Consider the following 15,577-nt stretch of genomic DNA (forward strand, 5'->3'; position numbering starts at 1 on the left):
GCCTTAATTCTACGTGGCATTGATTCAACAAGGTGCTGAAAGCATTCTTTAGAAATGTTGGCCCATATTGATAGGATAGCATCTTGCAGTTGATGGAGATTTGTGGGATGCACATCCAGGGCACGAAGCTCCCGTTCCACCCTATCCCAAAGATGCTCTATTGGGTTGAGATCTGGTAACTGTGGGGGCCATTTTAGTACAGGGAACTCATTTTCATGTACAAGAAACCAATATGAAATGATTCAAGCTTTTTGACATGATGCATTATCCTGCTGGAAGTAGCCATCAGAGGATGGGTACATGGTGGCCATAAAGGGATGGACATGGTCAGAAACAATGCTCAGGTAGGCCGTGGCGTTTAAACGATGCCCAATTGGCACTAAGGGGCCTAAAGTGTGCCAAGAAAACATCCCCACACCATACACCACCACCACCAGCCTGCAGAGTGGTAACAAGGCATGATGGATCCATGTCTCATTCTGTTTACGCAAATTCGACTACAATCGGAATGTCTAACAGAAATCGAGACTCACAGACCAGGCAACATTTCCAGTCTTCAACTGTCAATTTTGGTGAGCTCTTGCAAAATGTAGCCTCTTTTTCCATTTGTAGTGGAGATGAGTGTACCCGGTGGGGTCTCCTGCTGTTGTAGCCCATCCGCCTCAAGGTTGTGCGTGTTGTGGCTTCACAAATGCTTGCTGCTAACCCGGTTGTAACGAGTGGTTATTTCAGTCAAAGTGCTCTTCTATCAGCGGAATCAGTCGGCCCATTCTCCTCTGACCTCTAGCATCAACAAGGCATTTTGCTCACAGGACTGCCGCATACTGGATGTTTTTCCCTTTTCACGCCATTCTTTGTAAACCCTAGAATTGGTTGTGCGTGATAATCCCAGTAACTGAGCAGATTGTGAAATACTCAGACCGGCCCGTCTGGCACCAACAACCATGCCACGCTCAAAATTGCTTATATCACCTTTCTTTCCAATTCTAACATTCAGTTTGGAGTTCAGGAGATTGTCTTGACCAGGGTCCACACCCCTAAATGCATTGAAGCAACTGCCATGTGATTGGTTGATTAGATCATTGCATTAATGAGCACTTGAACAGGTGTTCCTAATAATCCTTAAGGTGAGTGTAATTCCATCATTATACAACCTACAGCACTAATCCTAAAATCACCGTTACAAGTTACCTATGTGGAAACACTAGTATAGCTCTTTTTATGTGTGTCTGTAGTCTTCTTTTTATTGTGGTGTACAATATGTATATATTTTTTTGTTGAGTCTTACAATAAAGCAATAATTAACTTTTAAGTACACGGACTCTCATGGCCAGAGAACATTTTTGACATATGCTGTACTCCCCATCCATCCATCCATCTTTGTCCGCTTATCCGGTATCGGGTCGCAGCTCCAGCAGCTCCAGCAGGGGACCCAAAACTTCCCTTTCCCAAGCCTCATTAACCTGCTCCAACTTGGGGATCCCAGGCCAGGTTGGAGATATAATCTCTCCACCTTGTTCTGTGTCTTCCCGAGGCCTCCTCCCAGCTGGACGTGCCTGAAACACCTCCCTAGGGAGGCGCCCAGGAGGCATTCTTACCAAATGCCTGAACCACCTCAACTGGTTCTTTTCGACGTGAAGGAGCAGCGGCTTTACTCCGAGCTCCCCAAGGAAGACTGAACTCTCTCCTATCTCTGAGGGAGACGCCAGCCCCCCTCCTGAGGAAACCCATTTCGGCCGCTTGTACCCTGGATCTCGTCCTTTCGGTCATGACCCAGCCTTCATGACCATAGGTGAGGGTAGGAACGAACACTGAGCGGAAGATCGAGAGCTTTGCCTTCTGGCTCAGCTCTCTTCTCGTCACAATGGAGCAATAAAACGAACGTAATACCGCACCCGCTGCTCCAATTCTCCGACCAATTTCAAGCTCCATGGTCCTCTCCCTCGCAAACAAGACCCCAAGGTATTTAAACTCCTTGACCTGGGGTAAGGACTCACTCCCTACCCGGAGAAAGCACTCCATCGGTTACCTGCTGAGAACCATGGCCCCAGATTTAGAGGTGTTGATCCTCATCCCAGCTGCTTCACACTCGGCTGTTAACCGATCCAGTGAGTGCTGAAGGTCACAGACCGATGATGCCATCATGACCACATCATCTTCAAAAAGCAACAATGAGATTCTGAGCCCACCAAACTGCAACCCCTCCCCACCCCGACTACGCCTCGATGTTCTGTCCATAAATATTATAAACAGGATTGGTGACAAAGCGCAGCCCTGGCGGAGGCCAACCCTCACCTGGAACGAGTCCAACTTACTGCAGAGAACCCGGACACAGCTCTTGCTTTGGTCATACAGAGATTGGATGGCCCTGAGAAGGGACACCCTCACCCCATACTCCCGCAGCACCTCTCACAGTATCTCCCGAGGGACCCGGTTACATGCCTTCTCCAGATCCACAAAACACATGTAGACTGGTTGGGCATGCTCCCTCCAGGATCCTTGCGAGAGTGAAGATCTGATCCGTTGTTCCACAACCAGGACAGAATGTGCATCGTTCCTCTTTAATCCGAGGTTCAACAATCGTCCGAATCCTCCTTTCCAGCACCTTGGAGTGGACTTTACCAGGGAGGCTGAGAAGGTGATACCCCTGTAATTAGCACACATCCTCTGGTCTCCCGTTTTGAAGAGAGGAACGATGCACATTCTGTCCTGGTTGTGGAACAACTGATCAGATCTTCACTCTCGCAAGGATCCTGGAGGGAGCATGCCCAACCAGTCTACATGTGTTTTGTGGATCTGGAGAAGGGTAACCGGGTCCCCCGGGAGATACCGTGAGAGGTGCTGCGGGAGTCTGGGATGAGGGGGTCCCTTCTCAGGGCCATCCGATCTCTGTAGCCTATGACCAAAGCAAGAGCTGTGTCCGGATTCTCAGCAGTGCCACTCCTTAGGCACTGGCCCAGACCTCCATGCAATTAAATGAAATGAAAATTAGACATTTTAATTTAACTAGTAAATAAAACATATGTACATTAAGTTAAAGATAAAAAGTTAAGTTGATTCCAGAAAATGTCTTTGTTAAATAAGTTTGCCTGTAAGAAAATCCTCTTGGCTTTTTTTCCTCACAATTTCTAATAGATGGACACACACACTGACAGATTTCACACACTGGGTGTTTTTATTGAATAGGCATAATAAATATAACAAAGAAGTCAGTCCAACACAGCCATGACACTAGTTGTCCGATGCACATACTGTCCGATGTCACTGCTCTCATGGCTGTTTCCCATGAAGCAGATCCACTCAGGGTTAATACAACTTGCCACCAGACGTGTTTAGGGTTGTGACTTAAGCAAAGTGTGCAGTAGTCTAAGGAGGAATCTCAATCTATTCCACCAGAAATCTGCCCTGTAGCCATCAGCAAAGGGTTTGTACACAAACAAATCCAGGACAAGACAGAGGAATCTGTTATTGTGCTTTGGAAATGTGGATAGTCCTGTAGGTGAGGCATTAGGGACACAGCAGCAAGAGAACACAGGGTTAAAAACACATGGAAAAGAAATAGTGGTTACTGTTTTAAACACAAATGTTTCCAGTTATTCCACAGGGTTTATGAACCTTAAAATACCAGTGCTGCTATCAGCCGGCAATGGATAAACATTAAATTAAAAAATAAATACGTGAAATCAAGACATTCCAAACAAACCATTATAGGCTGTGGGTCCTTCACAGACTTAATACTGTAGACAGTGAAATACTACAGGGAACTGGGTTTGCAACGATGTCCACTTCTTGTTTCCTCAAAACTCATCTTCCATCCAGAATTCATCAGAAAGGGTCACGATAAATACAGCTCAGTCTAAAGACAACATGCACTAATGAGAATATTTACACCATCAGAAAGGATTCATTCAGACGGCAGTAAGTTGCAACAGCGGCAAAATCTCTCATGCAGCACAAGTTAAAGTCCGTTTGAAGAAAAAGAGTTATCCACCCACTTCTTCTGTTGGCTGCTGCTAAAGCAGAAAAAAAATATGAAGATTATGTTCCTCCCTTTATGACAGAGGTCACATTGCATTCATGAAATATGGGAACTGAAAGTGGACAGATAGCTTGTAACATCACACATTGATATCTAATGGATCAATTTAAAAGGCTAATATTCTATATTTTCATATTGTCAACAAATCCCATTAAAAGGCCCAAACCAAAAATATATGTCCATGTGCCAACAATAAAACAAGAAAAAAGTGCAGTAAATGCCAACTTGTGAACCTAATATTGTATTAACTGAAAATATTCCCCAACAAATGCACCATTCTTTCCTGTTTGACTTTCAACAGACAGGACAGGAAAGTCCGAAAGTGGACATGAATGGTGTATTATAATACTGAAATTAGATCAATGGAAGGATTCACTCAACATGTTTTTTACAAGTAGACCATACTGCAAGTGGCTAATCACTCCAAACTCTCTATTGTTAGCATTTTTATTCTAGTGATACTACACAGCATTTAGAAAAAAGGAACTATTGCTTGTGTAAAACTTCCTTTTTGCGACCTTGCAAATAGAAATTTGATTAAATACTCTTAACTCAAGGTCCACTTACTAGCTTTTTTCAACAATGCTGTTGAAAGCTCCAGAGAAAGCTAGTACGTGGAGTTTGAATTTGGTTTATTTAGTTGAACATTTGAACTATTATTGAAGTGAGGATATTGGCGAACCCTTTGACAAACACACACTCTTAAGTAGGAATGTCTATGAAGCCACAGGTTCCACGCCAACACAAGTCCAGCAAATGTAAAGAGAGAGCAATGGAGAATTGGTGACTCCATAACACTGCACTCTGTGAAAGTGAGTAGATGCCGAACAGATCTTTATTGTAACCCTGGTTCCATTGTGTCACTGATCGCTCAGTCTCTTCCTGAGGTCGTCACTTCTTTCCACATCACCAGACATGCTAGCTCATGCTAATGCTAACTAGCGTCTGAGAATGGCAGGCGAGAAAAGTGAATCTATTAGTTTATCTAGGTGTACCTACCGAAAGCAGGCTAAGCTACACAGCAAGCGCACGTGAAAACATCTGCTGCTACCAAAACCTTCAAGAAACCTCCTAGCACGCAGTATTTCACCCCATATATACACACACAGTAGTATATTACTGTCAGCAATTTTCAAAGCATACTTTTTAGTTGGATTTTTCTCCCTCCAGGCAGCCACTGTTTCAGTTCATTTCAGTGAATTATGACAGATAAGCTTGCTCTTCTTTTTTTGTTAAATTATATTAACATTACGTGTTGGTGTATGTTAATGAATATGTCTAGTGATATTTAATATTTTTCTTTTATTCATCAAATCCCATGAAATAACCCAACAATGGATTGATCCTACTAACAAGTATTTGATATATCTTCTTCCTCTGTGCTATAGAGCTCCATTGTTGTCCAAAAACTATTGAGACACACCAGTATAAAATAAAATAAAATACTCACCAGAGCACCAAATGTGGATTAATTTCCTTTTGTTTGAGTAATGTTTGATAAAACTACAGATTAACTAAAGACTAAAACTAAAGATTTACATCTCCGGTATGAAATGGGCTTAAAGCTGAGAGCCAGGGGGTGGTTTTACAGCAAGCATTACTTTAGTAGTGAAACCTATGGCTGCCTGAAACTCAATTAACCTCAAACGAATAGTACGTTGTAGAAATTTGTACACAGTAATGTCAAGTAATTGGGATTTACAGCATAGTTCATGAAATAAAACAAGATTAAGCACTAGTTGTGATTGAATTAAAAAGGGTCTTTCAGAGCCACAGGTGGGGTAATAATACAAACTTATAGCTGAACCAAAGTCTTGCCTTCACACATGAAGCATTGCTTTGGAAACCAAACATGTCTTCAGTTTTCATTACTTGTCTCTCACGTCCTTCTTCCCAGGTAATGTGTCTAACCCCAGAGCCAATGGGCTTAAAGTGGAAGAGTGGGTGAAGTTGGTGGTCGCGAGGGGAAGTTTTAGAGGAAAATGTAGAGCTGAGGGGCAGCCCGGGGGTCTCTCCTGGAGCTAAAGGTCGATGCCTTTGACCAGCGAAGCTTCCAGTGTGATAGGGAAGTCATGGATCGTCTCCAGGACCCCGATGAGGGTATTGACAGTGGAGCGGTCTCTGAGCAGGGCCGTGTCCTCGTACATCCGCGAGATCAGTGGGCACTCCACCAGCAGGGGGAGCCACTGAGGCAGCAGACGGTCTCTGCAGAACAAACCGTAAGATAAGGTTTCTACATCGGTGGCAGGAGTATCAGGTTATCAAAACATTTAGACCGTTAGAGTAGAATGGAGTAAATACAACATCCTAGCAAAGAAAAATCTCTATTCCATTAGAGTCCGTCCGTTCCTGGGTTCCAGGCCTCTGCCAAGCAACAAATGGTGAGGCCCTCAGACTGTTTTCTGCCATGAAATCGACAGAAAAGCCCTGAAAACTTAGTTTCTCAGACAGCTTTTCACCATAAGACCTAATGTTCCTGTTATCATAAGGGATTTTGGTCTGTGCTGTTGTCCCTGATGAGTTTCAGAATATTTGGAAAATTGTATCTGCTTAGACATACAATGTCTAAATAGATTTTTTGTTAATAGAACATGTGTATCCTTGTCTTATCCCATATTAGAGCTCTCTGTTGATTAAATGTGTAAATAAATGACCATACTTTTGACAGAAGTTGTCATGACTCGTTTGTGTGTAAACCTTTTAATATCAGAGTTTCTGATGTTCCGTATTGTACTCATGCTTTTTGTGACTAATATAGTACAGAATTATACATCAGACATGTCCAAAGTGGCTGATGTAAACTGACCTGGCTCCAAGGCAGACCAGCAGCTGGAACTTCCCATCCTTGCCGATGTTCCTGGGGGTGGAGTTGATGGAGTTGACGTAGTGACAGAGTGACTGACAGGTCATCCCCAGGGGCTCTGCGGTCTCCTGAAGGTCTCCCATCTGGTCCGCTGACTCCATGTAGGCAACAGCCTTCTCTACAGGGGGAGGGAAGGAGGGAAACAAAACACTCAGCTTGGAGAATATACAGTTACTTTACACACACGTTTGTTTTGTCCTAAAAGAAACATAGTGTTCAGTGATACTTCAGTGATGCAACGCCTTCACTTTTTACATATATCTTTTCTGAAAACTGAAGCAGACATGCACCAGTGGCAAAACTGTCAAATAACAAAATGTAAAAGATAGAGCTCAATCAAATCTTGTTTATTAAACAATTCAATGAATAACAATTCAATAAATAAGATTTAGATTTTTTGTTTTTAAGTGAAACAAAATCTCACAATTTCTGACTAAATGAACACATTATTTCTCCATTAATCACCTAAAATGGGCCAAATTAAATACTTTCTCTTTTCAGCAGCAGAGGGCACTGACACTCCACACTTACCCACAAAGTCCCACACAAACACAGTCTTCTGGAAGAGCCGGGCAGACCTGAAGCCATGATTGAAGAACTGTTCTAGAGCCGCCACCAAACTGTTCTCTCCACACAGCAGGACAGTCAGGCTGCCTCTCTGCATTCAGACAACCAGGAGACCAAACGTCAATGCATGAACACAGAGAACAGACAGACCACTGAGTTCAAAGATTGTCATTGTGATTTCTGGTATTATGGCTTATTAGACCTCTGCTCAGGTCGAACATTGATGGGAATGTATTAGGTCACAAATCTTTTCTACCAATAAGAATAATAAAAATTTCATTTGTCTCGCCCTAACAGATGCAACAAATCTAACATGAGAATCAGGAAGATGTCAATCAATCAAGTCTATACACAACCACAAGGACAAACCCAAGTGGAAGAGGTCTAATCAGCCAGATTTACTCAAAACACATGTGTGGGTGTTCAGGAACTTTTAAATAATGCTGGGTCTAAATAAAAAGCTTTTTGAGTGAATGGGTGGAAACAAGTCACAAAGTTGAAACTTGTGAGCAAACATTGCTTATTTCCACATCTAGCAGTTACAAGTCAACATTATCATTCATAGGGAGTCGGATTGTGTCCACCTGATGAATAAAGTTTAACATTCTGCTGCTAAATGTTGACCAGCTAGTCTCTAACTGTGTCTGCTGCTGAGTAGGTTGTGTTTTTAGTGCTTTTTCTCTGTTAACAGCTGCTTGCTACAACAGAAAAACTAGTAGAGCAGTTAGAGAGAACTGGTTTCACTGTTGCCGATTTCCATAGCCCTGCATCACTCTCCACTCTGACAGAGGGCATTTGAAAGTGCGTCCTGAGCTATTAGTACATCTGTTTCCTCTGCTGTGGCAGTAGGACTGCCATTAAAGCAGCACTTTACTGACTCAGCCATTATGAACACAGTCAGTGGATAGAGACAGAGAGAGTTTAGTGATGGGAAGGGCTCAGAGAAAGTATAGCAGTGGTTAAGCTCATAGCTCATTCATTATCAGCAGAGAAATTTAGACACTACTGAGAATGAGATCAGTCGCTAACCTCTTTCTCTGGCTTGTGGAAGTGTTTGATGATGTTGTTCACAGACTCCCCAATGGCCTCTTGGATTTGGGCTGAAGTTGGTTCTGGAATCCAGAAAACAGCTGCATTGATATACTATATGCACAGAGAAGATCATCCAACATTATGAGCATCACCTAACTGCTTGATTACAGTGTTACACTCACACTGAGGTGGTGACTTTGGCATTTACACGTTAATTCCAGTAATTGTAGACTGAGTGTATTCCTTTTTGATGATTTAATAATTCTCCACCATCCTTTCATTCCTTGCGGAGAGAAAGCTTTGAAATATTGAGTCTGGCGTGTGCCACTGGAAAAATTATAGACCACTCCTGTTTAGAATTTTTATTAATAAATTAACTTATATGCCATGCAAGGTGCCACCTGTGCATCAGATACACATTCACACACCGATTAGGGTTCGAAGAACACTTCGACATGGACTGTAGACTGCAGGGGCCAGACATATAAACTGGTATTAGTGTTAATGAACTTTTGTTATTATGACGCATTTTACTTTGAGTTGATTGCACCATTAAATCCTAATTTAATCACCAACATTTAAATGGCTTTTTAAAATACTCTGCAAAAGTCTCTGGTAGCACACTCTGAACTCCAAACAGCTTTTATGTTGGTGAAGAGTGATGCTTTAGCTTATAGGTCTGTATATTACATTAGTGAGTTATACAGACCTGTAAGATAAAGCCAGGAAGTTTCCTGAAAATAACTACACAGACTAAAGTTATTTTCCTAAAACAACAACTCCAACACAAAAATACAGAAAATATCATTTAACAGGTAATTCATCTTTTTTCGTTGTCTTGTGGGAGTGTTAGGAGGAAAGGCTACAGCCCTGATTGTTTTTTTCCCTCATCTCTACATGAAGTCTACTATTACTAATCAGAGTGTGTTAATAACTAGAATTAATTTCCATAGATGACAGATACTGACTGTATCCTCTCCCAGACAGTGACGTGATGCTGATGCGTCTGCTCTGGGATGGCGAGCGCTGCAGCGGCGGTGTACGGCAGCCTCTCCCAGAATCCTCCTCTCCGCTGGGCACCACCAGCTCACCAATCAAGACCCTCTCCAAGCTGCCGTCGTCCACGCCCTTACCAAGCCAACGACCACAGGGGAACCTGGGGATAGAGACAACAAAAATATCGTTGATAACTTGGTGACTAACTCAGATGCCAGAGTCTGTAAAACACTGAGCATGGATTGAGTTTGGCAGTTAAAATGGCAGACCAAGCAGTGAACTGTGTGTTTAAGACTGCCTTGGCAACCTCCTAAAACTCACAAAAATTATTTTATCAAACTCCAGTAAACAGTAAACAGAGTTGCCTTGGGGGTTGGTTGAAAGCTCTGCAAAAAGCTTTCTCTGGAAACCAGAAAAAAGGACTTCTGGAATGACACTCACCTATAGGTATGTCCTGTGATCTCATTGCGAACCATCACACAGTCCACCAGCCATTTAGCCAGGAGGCCAGCATTATCATGGCCCAGCTGCACCGTGGTCAGCTTCCCCAGGTTCTGACACTAAACACACACACACACACACACACACACACACACACACACACACACACACACACACACACACACACACACACACACACACACACACACACACACACACACACACACACACACACACACACACACACACACACACAGCAAAGAGAAAATCTAGTTCAGGTTGAATTAATATCATCTTGCAATATCATATCCTAACTTTTATACTTTATCAGTGTACAAACACCCTACAGCACTATTTATTTACTGCTGGCTACTGTATGAATAGAACTGTGCCTACTTCCAGACTGATTATATTTATAGTGTTTTATTTGTTAATTTTTAGTTCAATATAATTATATGTATATAATTGTATGTTATTTATACAGTTTCTACATGTATCTTCAACTTTTTTTCCCTGCTTCATTCATGGACTCCATGGAAATGAGAAGCGGTCAAATTAAATCCTTAATGCTTTTTAATGGGGCGACTCCATTGATACACTTAGTTTCCAAAGTAACTTTGTCACAAACCTGACTTAGTTAACAGGTCTCTATTTAACCCAATAGACCTTTTTCACGGCAGACATGTTGACATGTCATAATAGGAAAAGCACAGTTGTGTTCAAATCAATTAATGGGCGGCTGTGGCTCAGTGGTAGAGCGGTCGCCCGCCAAGGTTGGTGTTCGATCCCTGGCTCTGGAGTCCCATGTCGAAGTTTTGAAGACACTTAGGAGAGGCCTTGGTGTTGTGCATGCTGACTCACTGAAATAGCCTTATGGGACACTTGATTGGAATTGAGCCATCGTTAAGGTGATCAACTTACTTCCTACTATGACAAGGCAAAATGTCTGCTGTGAAAAAGGTCCATTCTCTTAGTTTTAATCAGTGCTAATCATTACAGATTACAATTATAAAAAAGAGCAGTGTTTAGATTCAAGGGTGTGACTGTAGCTGAATTAAAGGTGGTGTTCTATTAAAAAAACACTTTTTAGCAAGATAAAAGACCAACTATGACCCAATCCAAATTAACTGTGACAACCATGCCTGTAGGGGAAACTGGCTACGGACAACTGGAACAGAGACAGGAGATGGATGAAATGGGAGCAGGGGCTTCTAACCTTGAACAAGGCGGAGATGTGCGTGTGAGGCCTGAAAGCAGACTGAGGGAGATGGAAACACTTGTTAAGACACAAAGGACGGACAATCAAAATGGTGGTGTGGCGATCTCAGAACCAAAACAAAAACATCATCCGTCATGCAAACAGAATGAAAACATCACCCGGACAGACATGCAGAGTGAGGAGGACAGCAGAAAGTCTGAAGCAAATGGGGACCGGGTTTATGGCTCTGTAAACATTACCTAGGCTGGTCAGCTCAATGTTTTAAAAATAGTCTAGTTCCATCATTTCAGCAATCTAATATAATATATGTAGTGTAAATTTTGATAAATGAAAACAGCTCCTGCCTGTCCATAGCTCATTTAATGTTCATCTCATTTAGATTTAAATAGTAATTCCTGTTAGTTAAAACTAAGTGTGAAAATCACTGTGTTAACAACTGTGAAAAACACTGTGATTTTAACACAATGAAGTCTGATGATATAGATTTAGATTTTGCCACCTTTATCAGGTATTCAATATTCAGCAAGGTTTTGGAAAACATTCGGGATTAGCGATAGGACTGATCAGTGTGTGACCTAACAGGGCAGTCTTTTAAAGTACATTAGGTAATAAACGAACTTTGGTCTGGCATGTCAACAAGGCAGGCCTGCTTGGTCCTTTCGGGGAATGATTGTAAAGATTTACGTAAAATATGTTTACGGCCGTTACTCTCTAACTGGGACGTTTTGGGACCGATTGGTGGGGATATCTATGGACATAGTACACAAGATGAACTATGTATCCAGTTCATTTGAATATTGTGTGAACAGTTAACTTAATTTCAATTAATTGTATGTGGCGTTTTCATTTGTTTTTTGTTTCCAAGGCTATTTTTCTGAGACACTTCTCTGCGGCTAAAGTTTAGCGCCTCCACAGGATCTCCACAGGAGATACGTGTGGCAAAGCGAGACTGTCTTGTAATAAATAGGAACTTAATGAAGTAGTGATGGTGTCACAGTCACATGGAGGTAAACTGAGAGTGTAACTGAAGAACATGCTCAGCAGCACCCATCTGCACTCAGAGTGACTGGCTGTGTGCTCAGTGTGGGAGAGGTCAAAGGTCACAATACTAACATCAAAGGTCATCTCTAGGACATTCTTGGGGATCTGCATGATGCCTGAGTCTCCCAGCTCTCCTGACGCACACACCCAGGGGTTGGAGGTGGTCATGGCGTTGCTCAGCTTCTTGATGGGAATAATGACGACTCGATACGGGATCACTGCAGGGGCAAACACCACGTCAGCACCAGAACAGAGAAATAAACACTAACATGCTAATTAGACTCAAAGTGGGTTATCTAACTGGGCCACTTTAATTATGAAATCGCAGATTGAGGGCAAACACTGCAGCAGAAAGCCAACAGAATTACAGATCACAGTATCAGTGGCTACAGAAACGTACAGTCTGCATGTACAGTGTGTGTTCATTTATCTGAATGAGAGACAGAGCTGGTCTGGGAGTTGAATAACATATTGTGGAATAAAAATTTGATGAAATTGTACATACAGTACGTCCTCATGGTTTATTCATACTAATAGCTTAGCCAGCCATTGATCCACATTCATCCATCTTGCAGCTGACACCAAAAAACTCAGAGAGGAACAAGCGGGAAGAGAAATATAGAAGTCTTTAGATATTTCACAGATGGAATGAGGTGGTTTAGAGATGCCGACAGGAGTCAATGAGGCTACTTTTCAAATTTAATCTATAACTTGTTTTCATAGTTTTGTCCTTTTCCTGAATACTGCTATCATTTTACTCATCAACTTCATTACATTAACACGTTTCCATTGCATTGCAGAGCTGCTATACCCTAGCAGTAAATAACGGCAGAACACTCTGTAAATGATTTAATGTCTGTCTTTACTATTGTGCATATATAATCAAAGTCTGAAAATACAGCTGTTTAGATCTCACGCAATTAATGTTCTCATTATCGGGCCAAACTTTAATACTATTGGTGACAATATTGCATGAAGAAAAGAGTGTTTGCCTTTTACACTTTTGTCTTCAAATTGTATCTCTGGGTGGGGGATATAGTTGATTATGTACTTTTGGCAAGGTGTTAAATTGACAAATTGTTGTAAACAAAAATACTGCGCGTAATACTTCATGATGGCACTGCAGGAGGACTAACTCCAAATGGAAGAATAAGGAGAGGAAGAGACTTCAGGTACCATGACGATGACTGGCTAACATAATGATTTAAATTCCCTAAAGCTGCGCTCTTGGATCTACAATATGGACTGAATTGGGTCTAGTAGAGAGGGCAACGCGCCAGAACCGTGCCTTCCCGTGCCATCCCGGTCCAAATACAGGCCCTTGCAACCAACTGTTTACAGCTAAGTGCTTTATATAAATATTATTTGCAAGAACTGGCTGTAATTATAATTAGAATTGCAGCAATTCTTTGCTTTTTCTCCGCCAGTCGTCATGATTCGTCATGATTCAGCGTCATGAAAGAACAACTTCCAGGGTCATTAACATACTCATCAACATTTACGAGGTGCAATGCATTGACTATTTATGGTTAAAAATGGGGATGTACAGGGCGGGACAAGAGGCTGAATCACTTACACACACTTGTAGGTAATTGGTGATTTATAAACGGGACATTTACAGATGTGCGTACGCACGGTTTTATAAATCAGAATTTTGTTTGGCGTATGCCACTTTTGGCTTTTGGGCGTATGTACACTTTTACTAAGGATCCTACGCACAGTTTTTTCAATGAGACCCCTGGTCAGCCTTTGGAATGTGTTGATGTGTGTTTGCTATGATTGAATAGAGGTCAGAGGGCATGTGCAGAACTCACTGATGGTGGTGAAGACGCTAGTGAAGCAGAAGTAGTCGACAGCGTTGAGAGAGAGCAGGTGGAAGAGGAACTGCTCCTTCTCCTCCTCACAGCGTAGGAAGGCGTAGCGTTTGTACAGCTTCCTGTAGACAACATAGCACAGCACAGCACAGCAAGGTCAGGTTCACACAGTTTACTTAAGAATAACTCCACTGTCTTTACATGTTAGAACTCAATGTCAGTCTTGTGTTTGGATACATTTTCAAGTTGGGTCAGGTGCTGGTAATGGGTAACCACATATTATTATTATTATTCAAGTAAACCAGAAAGGAAGCAGGCAATGTTTCTTTTTTATTTATCAATGTTTTTTTAATCTATGTACTTGCATTAAGAACATGTGGGAATAAAAAAAAATATGGTTATGCCCTGTCTATTTCTAGTCATAAGCTATGTTTCCATCCACACGTTTTTATCCAAATTAAGTAATATCGAATTAAAAATGCCTTATGGAAACAGTCAAATTCAATGGAATTTCATGAATATTGACTCAAAGGAAATACGTTCGGTCTTGTCAGATTGATCTTGATCGATATACAGCTTATGCGAATAACGCTGATGGAAACGTTACGTTGCCGAATAAATAATGAATTGCGAACTTAATTTAAAAATGCTATGACATGTCTGTAATAATTTTGAGTGCATGCTTGATTTTTTCCTGTCATGAGGCAGAGCAGGTACAGTTCCAGTCCTAATGGGCCATCTCTTCCACTGGTTGAGAAAAAATCTTAGGGGGGGACCAACACACTGAAAAGCTTATGGACAGCCACACAAAGGTAAGGTTTTTTCACTTTCACAAGAAAAAAAAGACTAAAGATGAAGACAAATTAGTTAGTTTGGCAAATACACGTCTGGTCTGATAAAGACCAGCCATTTTCCACGAGGTGGAAGAATTAGCACCCACAGAAGAAACGCAATTATAAGCTTTGATGTCAAAAATAGCTACTGTATGTCTTCACACCTTTGATAAAATATTCATTTTGTTTGGATTTTCACGTTGGTGTGATTGGTTAACAAAAACTTATCTTTAGGAACATGAAATAAAATATGCAATGATCCTAGTATGCCTCAATCTCACCTATCAAAAGCACAAAGCGAGTGTATGTGTGTGAGTGGGGATGATCCTGTGTGCTCACTTGGTTAAGGCTTGTCGAGACAGCAGCTGTTTGAGGTGTTGAGAGAGCAGCTTCTTTTCAAGGGACAGACGGATCCAGGCCCTCGCTCGTCCCACATCTGTCTTTATCTCTGACATACTCTGGATATGCCTGAGGAGACAGACAATGGAAGGACAGGAGATGGATGATAGACTCTCAGGGGTTGAGTACTGGTATTTAGCTTTTGGTGTGACCACTTCCATTAGCCTGCCTTTTCAGCTTTGACTTCAGTTAGTGTGTGTATGAGCAGTAGGGCTCGGACGGTTACGGCGCTCACATGCCACTACCGCAACAATGACATCATCACCGCATATGTTTGTACTTTTTGCTCGTTGAAGTTACAGATAGCGTGTGATATGAAATATAATGAAAGCA

General features: G+C 41.9%; 1 protein-coding gene across 7 annotated transcripts in view; it reads right to left on the reverse strand.

The window, feature by feature from the left end:
* LOC116673488 (DENN domain-containing protein 5B) overlaps window positions 1–15,577 on the reverse strand; it is a gene marked incomplete at its 5' end in the record, with an annotated part of 86,106 nt that overhangs the window by 1,455 nt on the left and 69,074 nt on the right. For 3 of the 7 annotated variants that reach the window (XM_032505845.1, XM_032505846.1, XM_032505843.1), the window contains 10 exon segments: window positions 3,150–6,244; window positions 6,846–7,020; window positions 7,434–7,560; window positions 8,499–8,581; window positions 9,470–9,657; window positions 9,939–10,057; window positions 11,155–11,196; window positions 12,271–12,416; window positions 14,013–14,134; window positions 15,185–15,313. In XM_032505845.1, the coding sequence (XP_032361736.1) occupies window positions 6,061–6,244; window positions 6,846–7,020; window positions 7,434–7,560; window positions 8,499–8,581; window positions 9,470–9,657; window positions 9,939–10,057; window positions 11,155–11,196; window positions 12,271–12,416; window positions 14,013–14,134; window positions 15,185–15,313 (1,315 nt within the window). In that variant the 3' untranslated portion in view covers window positions 3,150–6,060. 7 annotated transcript variants of the gene reach the window in all.

Source organism: Etheostoma spectabile, chromosome 23, assembly GCF_008692095.1.
Source record: "Etheostoma spectabile isolate EspeVRDwgs_2016 chromosome 23, UIUC_Espe_1.0, whole genome shotgun sequence".
Taxonomy (NCBI): domain Eukaryota; kingdom Metazoa; phylum Chordata; class Actinopteri; order Perciformes; family Percidae; genus Etheostoma; species Etheostoma spectabile.